Source organism: Saccostrea echinata, unplaced genomic scaffold (assembly GCF_033153115.1).
Source record: "Saccostrea echinata isolate AGI-Se365-2 ecotype Australia unplaced genomic scaffold, CSIRO_AGI_Sech_v1 ptg000045l, whole genome shotgun sequence".
Taxonomy (NCBI): domain Eukaryota; kingdom Metazoa; phylum Mollusca; class Bivalvia; order Ostreida; family Ostreidae; genus Saccostrea; species Saccostrea echinata.
Genome location: NW_026889794.1, coordinates 5,579,228 through 5,592,925, shown reverse-complemented (window position 1 = coordinate 5,592,925; position 13,698 = coordinate 5,579,228). Strand labels below are relative to the sequence as shown.

Below are 13,698 nucleotides of genomic sequence, written 5' to 3'. Positions count from 1 at the left end.
ATCATAACATTTAGAATTCATACATGAATGATATACATTGTATTACCAAAACAGAAAAAAATCATTTACCATTTTTCCAATTTTCAACACTGTCTTTAAATGGGATTTCACTCTTCCTGCAGCGTTGATGGCTAACATATACAAAATGGGATAGACCCAAGTCTTGCATCAATTCAGTGAGAAAATTAAGTGATAGTCCTGAGGTAGAAATCCCTCTCGTGTTTTTCCATGATTCCAGTGAAAAAGCTGTGAAAACATATTCTGCCTTTATTTAGATTCTTAGTCAAATATAAGAATTCTGCATACATTCATATAATTATGCACTGTGAATGGCAATTATTGAATTTAGGGGGCAAATATGAACTGCATGACTATATTATGTCTTACTTTTGTCAATGAAATCTGCAGTCCACTTGCAAGGGTTCTTGGGCAGTTTTGTGTTCAAGAAGACAGGAATATCTATCAAGCATGCCTTTGATGAGTCAAAACAAAACTTTAAATTCAAACTTATCAAATATCTTCCTTCACCTTGAAGATCCTCTATGCTGTACCTATAAGAACAACAAAATATGTCACAAAACTAAACCAAAACAAACATTCAAAAACTTCAAAACCAGTTCCTGTCCCTTCTGATATGTAAAACTTGCTTCCCCTGAAGACAACTCCAATTATCAAAATCCTGAAAATGCCAGCAACTTCAAAATTCACCAGAGATATATTGTTCATAATACAGGATGGTAGCTTTTTACCTGGAATGTTTCTTTGGAATGTTTGCATGTCAATGTAATTTATTGTGGCCCTGTTACTCTTGATTTTTTTTTTTAATTTCCTACCTCATTATCTTATGTAAAACTATGAACTTCTATTTTAGCCCCATCCTAGTTTGTTATGATTAAAACTGTAACAGGAAATGAGAAAATGTATGGCTGGACCGGGAATCGAACCCGGGGCCCCAGCATCACTAGTCAGGTACTGACTGAGCTACCCAGGCCAATATCCACAGCCCAAACCATACTACAGAACATATATGAATCCACAATACATATACATGTACATGTAAATGCTTGTATATTAAATAAATAAGACTTATACTACGACCAAGTGGTTCTTGAGAAGATTTCTTATAAAAGATTTTCTTTAATATATCCCAATTTAAAATTCTGAAACCCTACTTCTGTCCTTGTAATACCGTATAACGGGTATTTTCTGCGGTTGGAAATTTTTGCGATTTAACCCCTAAAAGGTAGCAAATTAATTTCTGCGTTTTCAATTTCTGCGGTTGCACTATACCGCAAAAATTTATTTACGGGGTATGATCACTAAACTTTATGAATTATCAGAACGCTGTCATGTTTACGTTTATAAATTCATTAAGACATATTGATCAAACCTGTATGAGAACTGGTATTAAGCTATTAAGCTTAATTAAACTACTATCTTTTAGTTAGTTTTTGTAAAAATATTTCGAATACCAATTGAAATGAATTAATGCAGTGTCAGTCCACCCAAACAACAATACAAATCTTTATTCTAACAGACGTTTTATGCGATCTATTAAAATATTTAAATATATAGATAATGATAATAAATGCATCCAAGCCATATTCTAAAATACGCTTCTAATTAACTGCCATCAAAATTAATTTGGTGTTTATATTTTAAGCTAAAACAAACAGTTGCATAATCTAGTACCCTAAAGTTGACGGTTAACAATCACAGGTGTCATGTGCATTGAGCCATAACTAATCCTGTCAGTCGTCTGCATTAGGTGAAATTCACGAGACGATCAAGTCACACTGTGTATACAAGCAGTAATTATTGTCTCAATATAAAACACAAGATTAAAAAAAGTGTTTAAACAAGAAAAGCTACCCTGTGTTGTTTGCAGCTATCGGAGTTTGGCCGGATTAATAATTGCGAAATAGGTACAAGTAAAGATGTTTTTGTATCAACTTATGATATTATTTACAGGAAGGTTCTGATTCAATATGTTTTGGATAAATCCTAACATCTAAAATCTTCGAATTTCGATGACACCCGAATTTTCTTGCTAACGAGGATATGACCACTCATGAGTCTGCGGACGCATCGCTTTTAAAAACCTTGCATTCCAAATAATTTTGCTGCGTCCAGTACGCAGGTTCTTGCGTTAATGAGAACCCTGTCAGACACACGCACCACTTGTCATAATTGCATATACAAAATATCTATATGAATATTGAAAAATATTTTGCGATTGTAATTTTTGCGGATTTGTCCTATCCGCAAAATTCCGCAAAAATGGGACAACGGCAGAAAATACCCGTTATACGGTACTTCTCCCCTGGGGACTGATTTGAACAAACTTAAATCTACTGTGGATGCTTGCAAATAAATATCACTTATCATGGCTTTGCTGTCCTTTAGAAGAAAATTTTTAAAGACCCCCCCCCCCATTTATTCCCATGTGAAATGTGCAGCCCCTATTGTAGCCCTGCCCTACCCCCAGGGGTCATGATTTGAACAAACTTAAATCAACACTTTGTCAGAGAGCTATCTTGTAAGTTTCATTGTTTCTGGTCCAGTAGTTGAAAAGATTTTTTAATGACCCCATTTTATTTTATTTTCTTAATTATCTCCAGGAAGCATGACCCACTTTTCCTTTACCAAATGATACAATGTGTAAAATTTGGCCCTATGGATCTAGAGAAGAAATTGAACATGCAAAAAGTTAACAGGCAGATTGATGATGGACAAACTTTTGCTTCAGCTTTTTTGATACACAGTGAATTAGCTGAAGTAAAAAGAATTACCTAAAAATGAATTATTTTCAAATCATTCACAAAGTTTGTTACTTACTGAATTCTCACCACACCATTGATGATTATGTCTTTTTTACTTCCCATCTCATAATCCTCAAGACTGACATTAATGGAAATTTTTTCAAATCCCACACTGAGTCTGTGATTACAGTGATCTACTATCAACCAGGTATTGATTGTCCTGTCCAGCAGGGGGATATCTGAGCAGCATCTGACCCCCGTACAGAAGTCATACAGGTGACATGTGGTTCCAGCAGGGATACCGGTTAGAGAAACATACTTGTCACAACCTGGGATATTGAAAATACAAGTACATGTCAAAAAAAATATTTAAAACAGGTCCACACGATGTTAAAAGAATATTTTGCATTAAATTGTACACAAAGGGAGGCAAAATATTCAGAAAACATCATATTTGACTTTCTACAAATGTGGCCAATGTGGAATTTCTTGTAAGTCTGACGACATATTGCTCAATTATCTGTTTTGCATCTTTTCGTAATATACAACAAACTAATCATAATTATCATTGTCTTGTGATTTTTAAACTGTTTTCAAAATGTCTAGGTAGATAAAGACACTAACAAACTGTGATATTGGCAATGCTAGTGATTTCCAATAGGATTATATAGTAAGTGGCATCCTCTGGTATCTTGCACAAATGCCTGGTATTAGGTACCTTAATTTTTTTGTGAGGAAACTTGTTAAAGTAGCAATACTCAATGAAAAATTCTTGGAAAAATTTATATATTATTGAGAACATATCATCTGACCTTAAAATTCCATATGCATATTTTTAGAGCACAACAGAAAATTGACCATTTTCTAAAAACACAATCATTTACTAATATCTTTGACAAGAAAGTATAGTACTGACAGACATAAGCTTTACCATTGTTCCATCCATTTTTGCTTGGATAAAATGGAATTGATTTCCTATTGCAATTTGAACCCCCCAAGTACTGAATTATATCTAGGTCATGTAGCAATTCAGATGCACCATATGATGGCAGTACAGGCATTCCATCATAACCATGAGTTGACAGCCAGTTGTCCAAAGAAAAGTCTGCAAGTCAAAAGAATTGTTTATCATGGTATGAATTTAAAGCTTTTAGCTTTCTTTAATTATGGCTCAGTTTAAAAACTAATATTGATCATAAAAGGGGCTAAAAATAACAAACTCAAGTACAGTCAAATCTCGTTATCTCAAACTCGATGGGACCGTTGAAAAACTTTGAGATATCCAAGGATTCCAAGGATATCCAAAGATTTGAGATATCAAGGGTAAAATAAAGAATTTGTGGTTGGGACTTCCAGATCACTTCAACATATCCATGGTATTCGAGATATAAGTGTTCAAGATACCAAAGCTCAGCTGTACAAGCAAAGATTATGTAAATACTTATCCTCACATTAGCTCATATTTGAATTACCCAATTTGATGAAGTCCCTTGTCCAGTTGCATGTTGGCTTGTGTAATTTGTGCTCATTTAAGACCTGTAAACTTAATTCACAAGGTCCTCCAGATTCAAAACAGACACTCAGATTAAGGCTGGCTCCAAAGGAAGTATCTAAATCAATGATGATGTAACTACAAAACATAAACATGTTGTATGTTTGAATATATTATTCTTAAAACAATTATAATTATTCATGTCTTTGCAGGTGCAAAAGATACACTTGTGATAGATTCATGCTTTCCAGATGAGTCAACTATATATGTCACCAATTCAATAAATTATTACAAAACTTCAAATAATTCTGACATAATATAGAGCAGTATGTTTTGAAATGCTCTGCAGATGAACAATAGAGTTAAAGATCTAGCTCTCTGACTGTTCCATCTGATAAATTCTTTTGACCAAAAATTTTATCTGGCCTAAAGCATGTAGATAACATCCAGTATACTTAATATGTGAAAAATAACTGCAAGTATACATCAAATTGCATGACTCATGGAGTCTTTATTACATGTATGCAAGAAGGTACAATAGTTGCTAGGAATTGCAAGGTCATTCATCTGGTCATTCATTCCAAAACTAAAGATGAATTATTGTATAGCAGCATCTGAAGCTTAAAGGTAGTTAACCCCAAGGCACATTTATTTATTTTTTGGGTCATAGTAAATTGGATATAATTTAGCTTCATAATAAGAAACTCAGCATCCATAGAGTATCAAAACTTGACAAATTTGGTTAGCTTAACATTAAATATTTATTGTACAGATTTGTATAAAATGACAATATCAATTACTGCCACCTTTAAAATATGCTCACCAAAAACTTTGACAAATGAACCTTAGGAAATGATTTCACAGTGAATAAATTTAATTCTCAGTGCTCTCAACTGATATAAGTTGATATATCCAGCATTTTGCAATCAATGTTTAAACAGTGAATGGATAACCTACAAATGTAACTTCTAAGGTTATATTTCATGATCATAAACACAAAGTATACCCCATTTGCTCCAAAATATTGTATTCAAATAAATGCCTTTACCAAGAACACTAGTTGATGGTAATTTATTAATCAGATATAGTATTCCTCTTCAAGCACTCTTACTGCACTGCTGTAAATGCAATGATCAAAATTGCAGTCTTAATATCACTTACTCTAAATTAACCATTCCCATTAATGAAACATGTCTGACTTCTCCAAAGTTGTACCCAAAAAGTTTATCAGTCCAGTGGTATTTCTCTATCCCTACAGAGACTTTGCCATCACAGGGGTCTATACTGATGTAAGCCTCCAAGTTTTCTCCTAGAGTGTTAGAGTGTACACAGCACTTGACATCACTACAGGATGCTGACACAGCACATCTGATGTCGGGACCAAGTGCTGGTAGGTTCTCTGTTGTCTTGTTACAATCTGAAAATTAATAGATGTCTTTAATATGTAATACTGTAATTGACCAGGTACTATAAAAAAGTAAAATTTTAGTAGGAAACAAATACCATCTGACCAGCCCTGCATGTTAGCAGAACTATATGGTGGTTTTGACCAGCCACATCTCTGATTGTCATCTAGGAGGAGATGTGATACCCCCAGGTCTTGAAGTAACTGTTTTACATGAGGAAGATCTAAGGATACCCCTGCAGATACTCCATGAACAGATTTCCAGTTGGTTAATGAAAATGCTGTAAATGCATATTTTATAAACAAGATTTTAAATGCAAAACTATTATTCACCTCAAAAAATCTTTCCATTTCCAGAGTCCACAAGTGTTATAAAATTATAAATATATGCTTCAGAGCAAACCATTAGCAAATCTTTTTTTATGCTGACGGAATTACATAGCTGGCTGTTGCTTATAGGAATATTTTGTTGCAAAATTTAAGCAATAAATAACCTACCTTTATCAAAGAAGTTCTGTCTCCTATTACATATTGCCTTGTTCATAACAGAGTTGACTAACACAGGAACTACAGTTCCACAAGGTTGTCCAGATTCTAAACAGATGCTGATGTTTAAATTCACCAGATACTGTCCATTCTCTCCACTGTAGTCAAGGTCAGTTATTGCAAAACTGATTATGAAAGAAATGCACAAATTAATAAAAGATTTATATATTATATATACCTGCTGTCTAGTTACTTATTAAATAACTGTTTTGATACTTACTCAACTACAACCAAACCAAAAAGGTCAAACTTCTCCTTCTCCCCAAACTTGTAGTCATACAAACTTTTGTTGAATGTCAGGTTCTCTATCCCCACCCTGAGTTGATGATCACATGTACTGATTTCTACAAATGTCTCGACAGAAAAGCCTGTGTGAGGTATGCTGACACAACACTGTACACCTGTACAGGATTTCTGTAGGTAGCAGGTAGCATTGCTGGGATCTAATACAGGTCTGCTGATTTCTCTATCTGTTGGGCAAGCTGCAAAAAAAATCATACGGAATTATTGATTCATACAAATTAAAATAAATTTAATATAAAATCTGTGCATCAAATGAAATTTCAATTTAGACAAGAGACCCATGAGCCCCATTGCTCACCTGAGCACTTCGGGTTAGAGAAAGGCAGAAATCAGTTCAGTACTGAAAAGTTTAAATATAAGTGGTTCAACCTTACCCTGACAAATTTGAATCTATCTGAGAATGCTTCTGTATTAATATGACTAATCATGGCTTTGTTGTTCTTCAGAAGATGATTTTAATGATAATATCCTACATATTCCTATGTATAACTTTGATCCTCTGTTGTGGCCCCACTCTAACCCCTGGGGTCATGATTTGAACAAATTTTAATCTACACTACCTGAAGATGCTTCAGTATTAATATGACTAATCATGGATTTGCTGGTCATCAGATGATGATTTTTAAGATATTTTCTATATGTTCTTGTGTATATCTTTGATCCCCAGTTGTGGCCCCACTCTAATCCCAGGGGTCATGATTTGAACAAACTTGAAGTTACACTATGTACTGAAGCATCCAAGTAAGTTTCAACTTTTCTGGCCAAGTGGTTTTTGAAAAGAAGATTCTTGAAAGATGCCATTAAATTTTTAATTTTTACTTATTCTTAATTATCTCCCCTTGAAAGAGGGTGTGGTCCTTCATTTGAACAAACTTTAATCCCCATTACCCAAGAATTCTTTGTGGCAAGTTTGGTTGAAATTGGCCTGGTGTTTCTGGAGAAGATGAAAATGTGAAAAGTTTGACTACAACAAATTTAAATCAGAATCAAAAGCTCATTTGTGCCTTTGGCACAGGTGAGCTTAAAAGTCTTCAAAGCATATAGGTACCTGAATTCCATCCTTGATATGAATTTCTGTAAACTCCTTTTTCATGATGGCAGTGTTCTTCCTTCATGTATTTGGAAATCCCCAGCTTTTCTAATAGCTTTGCAACATTTGTTTTGGAAAGAATTCCAACAGGTGACAAGTTCTGAGCAGAGCTCCATTTGGCAAAAGAAAAACCTTGAAAAATACAGTAATACTAAATTTTCTGACTGAACATACCGGTAGGCTAAATTTACCTTAGAGACGAGTCTACATATAAGATGAAATTTGTTCTATTCACAAGAACACCAATACATCAAACTGAAGCTGAGAGCAATATGTCAATCTTTCTTTATGTTTTTAGGTTTGTTTTATTTAAAGGGAGATTTCAATACTGAAAAACTTTTGTGTCAGGACATCCTAAATAATGTTATCCTATACTTTGCTCTATAACATGAACTAGTTAAAAGTATTATAATTATAGTTATGCCTATAACACTGTAATTTATCAGAAAAGATTAGCCATACTGGAGATATAATATTTCTTTAATCTTGTCAGATTACATCATAAACAAACCTTGCACTTTGTATCCTGTATACCAAGCACACACTGGTTTAGAAACAAGGTAGTTGCTGACAATGGTTTTCTCCACCTGACAAGGTAACCCATCACTAAAGCACACAATTAGCTTCATATCTACCAAATATTTCCTTTCACCTCTCAGATCTGTTATTTTGTATCTAGAAATAAAATAAACATTCACTTCAATGTATCGTACATCAATCTGTACTCCTCATACTTTAAGATGATGCACAATGAAATTGGATGAAGGGCTGGTTACAATACCCTACTCTTCATTCATATTCCAAGATGATGCACAATGAAATTGGATGAAAGGCTCATTACAATATCTTTCTGGAGTAGCTTTCTTAAAATAATTAACTCAAAACTGCAACAACCAATTCTAAATCTATCACAAATTTATTTCTTTAACGCTTTCAGCAATTTAGCATCCATTTAATTAAATAAATATGTGTCTAGACTTCTTACTTGATGGAGAATACTTGATCAATGGTTAATATCTGTTCCTCTCTAAATTTAAAATTCAGAAGAGACAAGTGGAATTGGAAGGTCTCTATCTGCAACATTAAGGAGTGAGCACATGCATCAATGTTGATTGTATAGTTCAGTGTCCTTCCAATAAGAGAGATGTCTGTACAGCATTGTATAGCAGTACATCCCGAGGAGATCCGACAGTTTGTATCAGCAGGCAGAGTTGGTAAGTAGGAGGAAACATCTTGTTTACAGGATGAATCTATAAGTGTAAAGCATACTTGTACAGCCATAAGTTCAATACACCAAATACTTACAAACAGACTACATTACATGTAAGATATTAGTAGAATAATGTGAATATCTACCAATGAGGAATCCAGATGAAGTTCCTGAGTAAACTGTTCGGTTACACTGTGTACTTCCAAAGAATTTCAATACTCCAAGGTGATCCATTAGCTGATCTGCTATGCGTTCTGGAAGACTTATGACAGATGTTGAAAGTTCCTTGCTGACCATGAAATTACTCAAGTTGAATCCTGTATTGATTTTATAAAGGATGTATTCACTATTACAAAAGAATTGACCTATAGGAGAGAACAATTTCCCGGAAAAAGTGACATTTAAAAATCAATCTTTATTTGTTGATTTTTACCGTATATATGTCTAAATTTTTCAAATTTGTATTTTATGACTAAAATTTATTATTTACAACTTTACAATACACCTCCAAAGTTGGCCGAAACACCATTTTGTCCGTTAAAGCGTTGATTTTTGCATGAATTTTGGCCTAGAAGTCCTTCAGGGCAGGCCTGCCCCTAAATGAAATTGTGATATTTTGATAGGATGGGATGTAAGGAATAATTTAAGATACGATTTTTTTAGGGATACCCCTGCCCTAGGGTCGAAATTCACAAAAAACCTACAAAAAATAAGGAAACCTGATTTTGACAATCTGCTTCAAATTTATACCAATTGATATTATAGTCAGAATAGCTCAGTTGATATATGTGCTGACTATTACCTCGTTTGTCCTATCTTTTTAAAGTCAGGGGTTCGAATCCACCTGGTGCCACACTTTTATAGTTTTAAATTTTCGCCTTTTCAAAGACTATTTTAAATTTTTTTTATAGGCTTGTTTATTTTTCTTCAATTATCTATCCTTTATGCATTCCCATTCTTGATATAAGAAACACTAGAGAGAGATCAAATCTTAACAATCCATTGTACAGTTGTCAGTCAGGCGGAAGAAATCTCAGTATAAGCACACTTTCTCCGAGGACAAGAATAACTCACTCTGTGTTACTTGATACAGGTATTCTCGGCAGCATTGAGCTGCAATGAATTTCAATTGAATTTATTCCTTAGAATTAAATCACATTGCTTTTATTCTGTCTGTGCTACCTGAGTGCTTGTCTGGGTTACATGTAGTATGTTACGTATTGTTTGAATTATTTGAGCTTAATATATTTAGAATAATATACATGTACTTTTGTTTTCAGTCAATGTTCTAAGATCTTAAGTTTTGAAACAGTAGGGCTACATATATCAGTAACTGTACTCCCTTGGATTTCATTTAGGTCTATATAATTTGCACATATTAATGGCATGTTTTTATTATTTCCATGGAAATGTGTTGTAAAATAAATAGCCTGGACATAAAGAATAGAATTCCAGAGACAGTAGACTTAACCATTATGTACAATGAGAAGTAAAGAAAAATATCGATTATTACATTTGGAGATAACAAACTCAGAATATCAATGAATGTGTTCCTCCTACCTCTACTCACTGAAATAAAGATTTATAAAAAAAAAAAAATTGTTACATGTATTCAGCCTAATGTCATTAATTGGAACGGAAATCGACAAGCTTTTTGTAGAGACAGAAACCAAGCCCGGCCCTATAGGTCATGCAGATCCCTATTTATATTGAAGTGAACCTTTACTGCATCAAACGTACAATATTCAAAATGGAGAAAGTATTAAAGTTAATTGTTTTCATTTTCAAATTTAAATAACAGTGCTAACCTGGAACTGCAAATTGCTGCTTTTCAAAATTGCACCTCACAATTGGTATTCTAATATCTTTCATAATGAAAAAGTTCAACATACAGTCTCCACTGGTTTCAAAACAAGCACTAAATTTCATGTTGAACAGAAATACGGACTCTGCAGACAGGTAATCAATCTTGAATCTTAAAAAAAAATTTAATTCAATCAGAATTGGAAAATACAATATAATTGTCAACTGAGTTAAGTTGTTTTATTCTTGAATTAAAGAAGAAATAAATTTAAGCATTTATCTCACCCTAATCTGAAGACATTTTGCAATGTGTAGTTCTGCCATGTTGAATATTCAAAGTCCCTTAACATAATAGTGATTCTCAGCTTTTCCAAAGTGACAAAAAATTTTCCTCTGCATCTGTCCAAACTTATTTCTGTTTGAATAGAGGTCTTGAGCATATGTATATCTGTGCAACATTTCACTCCCATGCAGGTTTCAGACACAGCACAAGATGTGTGGCTTGGTAAGGATGGAACAGATATTTGCTCCACGCATGCTGTAAATAGAAATTTTTCAGACTTACATCTACCCTTTTAAGATTAATTTTACCGATTATGCACAGAACTTATCAAACCCTAGAGCCTAAACCCTCTATCTAGGGGACAAAAATATCTCCCTTTTTGTAAAACAATATTTGCCTATATAGTGTTTTTTTTAAACATTTTTTTTAGAATTTTTTAAAAACTTTAGTTTTTTAGAATTTGAGAGGAAAAAAACAATGCCAAAACATAGAAGAAAGTAAAAACATGAAATTGTTTAACAAGCATTTGTTGAACATATTCCTTTCATTTCGATGATTTTAAGTCTTGGCTGTTCTGGAAATAATGGCCTTTTGAAATCATTGTGTTGCCCCAGTGGGGCTGAATAATGGCCTCAAATGACCCTCCCCTCCTCCCAAAGACCAACTTAGCCTAACCCTGAGTTTACACTGAGCTAGAGAAATTGACAACTTTGGTTAGAAATTTAATTACAATACATTAATCATTAATTATTTACATGTAATCATGCAAACCATTTTCCTGCTAAATGCTTAGGAGTAAATATTTTCAAGGATAAAAATAATGAATTTTCAAAATATGAACAATCAGCCTTGCCTTGGGGTCTGAACCCTTGATCCAGGGGTCATGAATTTCAAAATTTGGTAAAAGTATGACTGCATTATAATTATGCAGTGCCAAACAGTTTATCTGCTGGTGTACAGGGGAAAGACTATTTTTTGACAATTGCATGAATTTAGATGGATTTGGCTCCATCCCTCTGGCCTAAGGGGTGTGGAATCATAAAACTCAAAATTTTGTTTCATTTTGTCTGGATGCTTTGAACAGAAGTTGGCTGAAACTAGTTCAATCATTTTAGAGAAAAAGTTGATAATATACATGTATATTATATATAAAAAAAAAACAAAGTTAACAAACAAAAAACACACATCACATACTTAAACAGATCACAGTCGGTCATCTGAGTGACTCATGATTAAGATATTTAAATCATTTTAGAGTTACCACTAAGATTCCAGTTGCCATTGCCAGTGGAGAACTGTTTTCTGTCACACTTGGGATTCAACAGATGATTGGATAGTTTCAATTCTGACTTTAGTAGCTCTACAGCCCATTGTTCAAGGGTATTTCCACTCATTTTGTCCTTCATCCAGGTGCTCAGGGAAAAACCTTTTAGAGCCATATCAAACAGAAATCAGTTATTTCATATAATAACTTTTCTATCAACTGACTATTAACTCATTTCATGCATATACTGTAAAATTTAACTAGTTTCAAATTGATAGAATATAAGGACATCATTTATCCTAGAGGACATAAACCACTGAAAAGAAGTATAATCACATTTATTACATTTTCAAGAGTGAAATACTGTGATTTATTTATTGAATAAAAGTGACATTCTCTCACAGTGTGAAAGGATACCAAAGTGATATTCTCTCACAGTGTGAAAGATATCAAAGTAAGTAAAGAATAATTTCTGGCCTGTAATAAGATAGAGATAGTAACTAAACCATCTTGATAGAGACTAAAACTGCCAATTTCTTTGCAAATATGTTGCTAAAATCCATGTTACAATTTTTCCAATCTCACAACTGCTAAGTTATGATGTCTCAATCACTTAACTATGATGTCACAGCCTGTGACACTGTGTTAAGAAAAGACAAAGGCAAAGGGAAAATCAAAGAAAATGTAATAAACAGAAAATTCAATGTTTTGTAGTTGGATATTGAATTTATTTCACGAGTGGGACAGGATATTTTCACAAGTGCGAAGCACAAAACATTGAATATCCTCTACGTATTACCTGGGATTGCAAAGTGTCCTGGACTAAAATTGCAAAGGGGTTTTGGCAGTTGGAATCCCTTCATAATTGTTATATCTTTTTCACAGGGCTTGTTCTTTGTGTAACATAGCTTTCCCTTTAAATCAATAACAACCTGGCCTTGCATTGGCAAGTCATCTATTTTGTATCTAAAATCATAAAGTTGAAGAAGAATTTAAACAAAGAATGCATTTCCTTTGAAAATATATATTAACATTTATATTTTCTAAAGAAATTCACATTTTAAACACTAAGTGAACTTACTCCAGTTGCAAAATTCCAAATAGTTGTGCAGTACTTCTTGTTCCCATTGGATAATCAAATAAAGAAATGACAAACTTCATTTTCTCCAGTGTGATGACCAGGGTTTCCCCACAAGAGTCTACAGTGACTGAGATCTGGTAGGACGTCCCAGTGATAGAATCATCAAAACAACAGCTGATACCAGTACAGGATTCATTGATGTGACAGGTGATATTACTAGACAGCACTGGAGGAACTCCACAAGCTGATTAATGAAAACAAGCAAATTCAGAGAACTGTGGTCTCCCACTTTTTGGGGTTTTATTGGTTAATTGTTTATGGCACGTAAATGGCTTGTCTGTATTTTGAAAGCAATATGTTCTGGTGGAAAAGTTATGGCCAAGGTTAAATTAACTTCCTGAAAGTGAAACTGGTGTAGGTTATGAGGTCAAAAACCATAGTACTTTCTGAATGTCTAGT

The 13,698-nt window shown here is 33.6% G+C and overlaps 1 protein-coding gene across 1 annotated transcript in view; it reads right to left on the bottom strand.

The window, feature by feature from the left end:
- Positions 1-13,698, bottom strand: part of LOC133201665 (uncharacterized) — a 276,554-nt gene that overhangs the window by 141,709 nt on the left and 121,147 nt on the right. Inside the window, 18 exon segments of the mRNA XM_061337452.1 lie at positions 70-246; positions 388-551; positions 2,839-3,091; positions 3,694-3,867; positions 4,235-4,392; positions 5,416-5,671; positions 5,758-5,940; positions 6,158-6,330; positions 6,426-6,687; positions 7,557-7,730; positions 8,110-8,273; positions 8,584-8,848; positions 8,955-9,125; positions 10,617-10,783; positions 10,897-11,149; positions 12,156-12,320; positions 12,958-13,124; positions 13,240-13,483. Of these exon segments, the coding sequence (XP_061193436.1) occupies positions 70-246; positions 388-551; positions 2,839-3,091; positions 3,694-3,867; positions 4,235-4,392; positions 5,416-5,671; positions 5,758-5,940; positions 6,158-6,330; positions 6,426-6,687; positions 7,557-7,730; positions 8,110-8,273; positions 8,584-8,848; positions 8,955-9,125; positions 10,617-10,783; positions 10,897-11,149; positions 12,156-12,320; positions 12,958-13,124; positions 13,240-13,483 (3,570 nt within the window).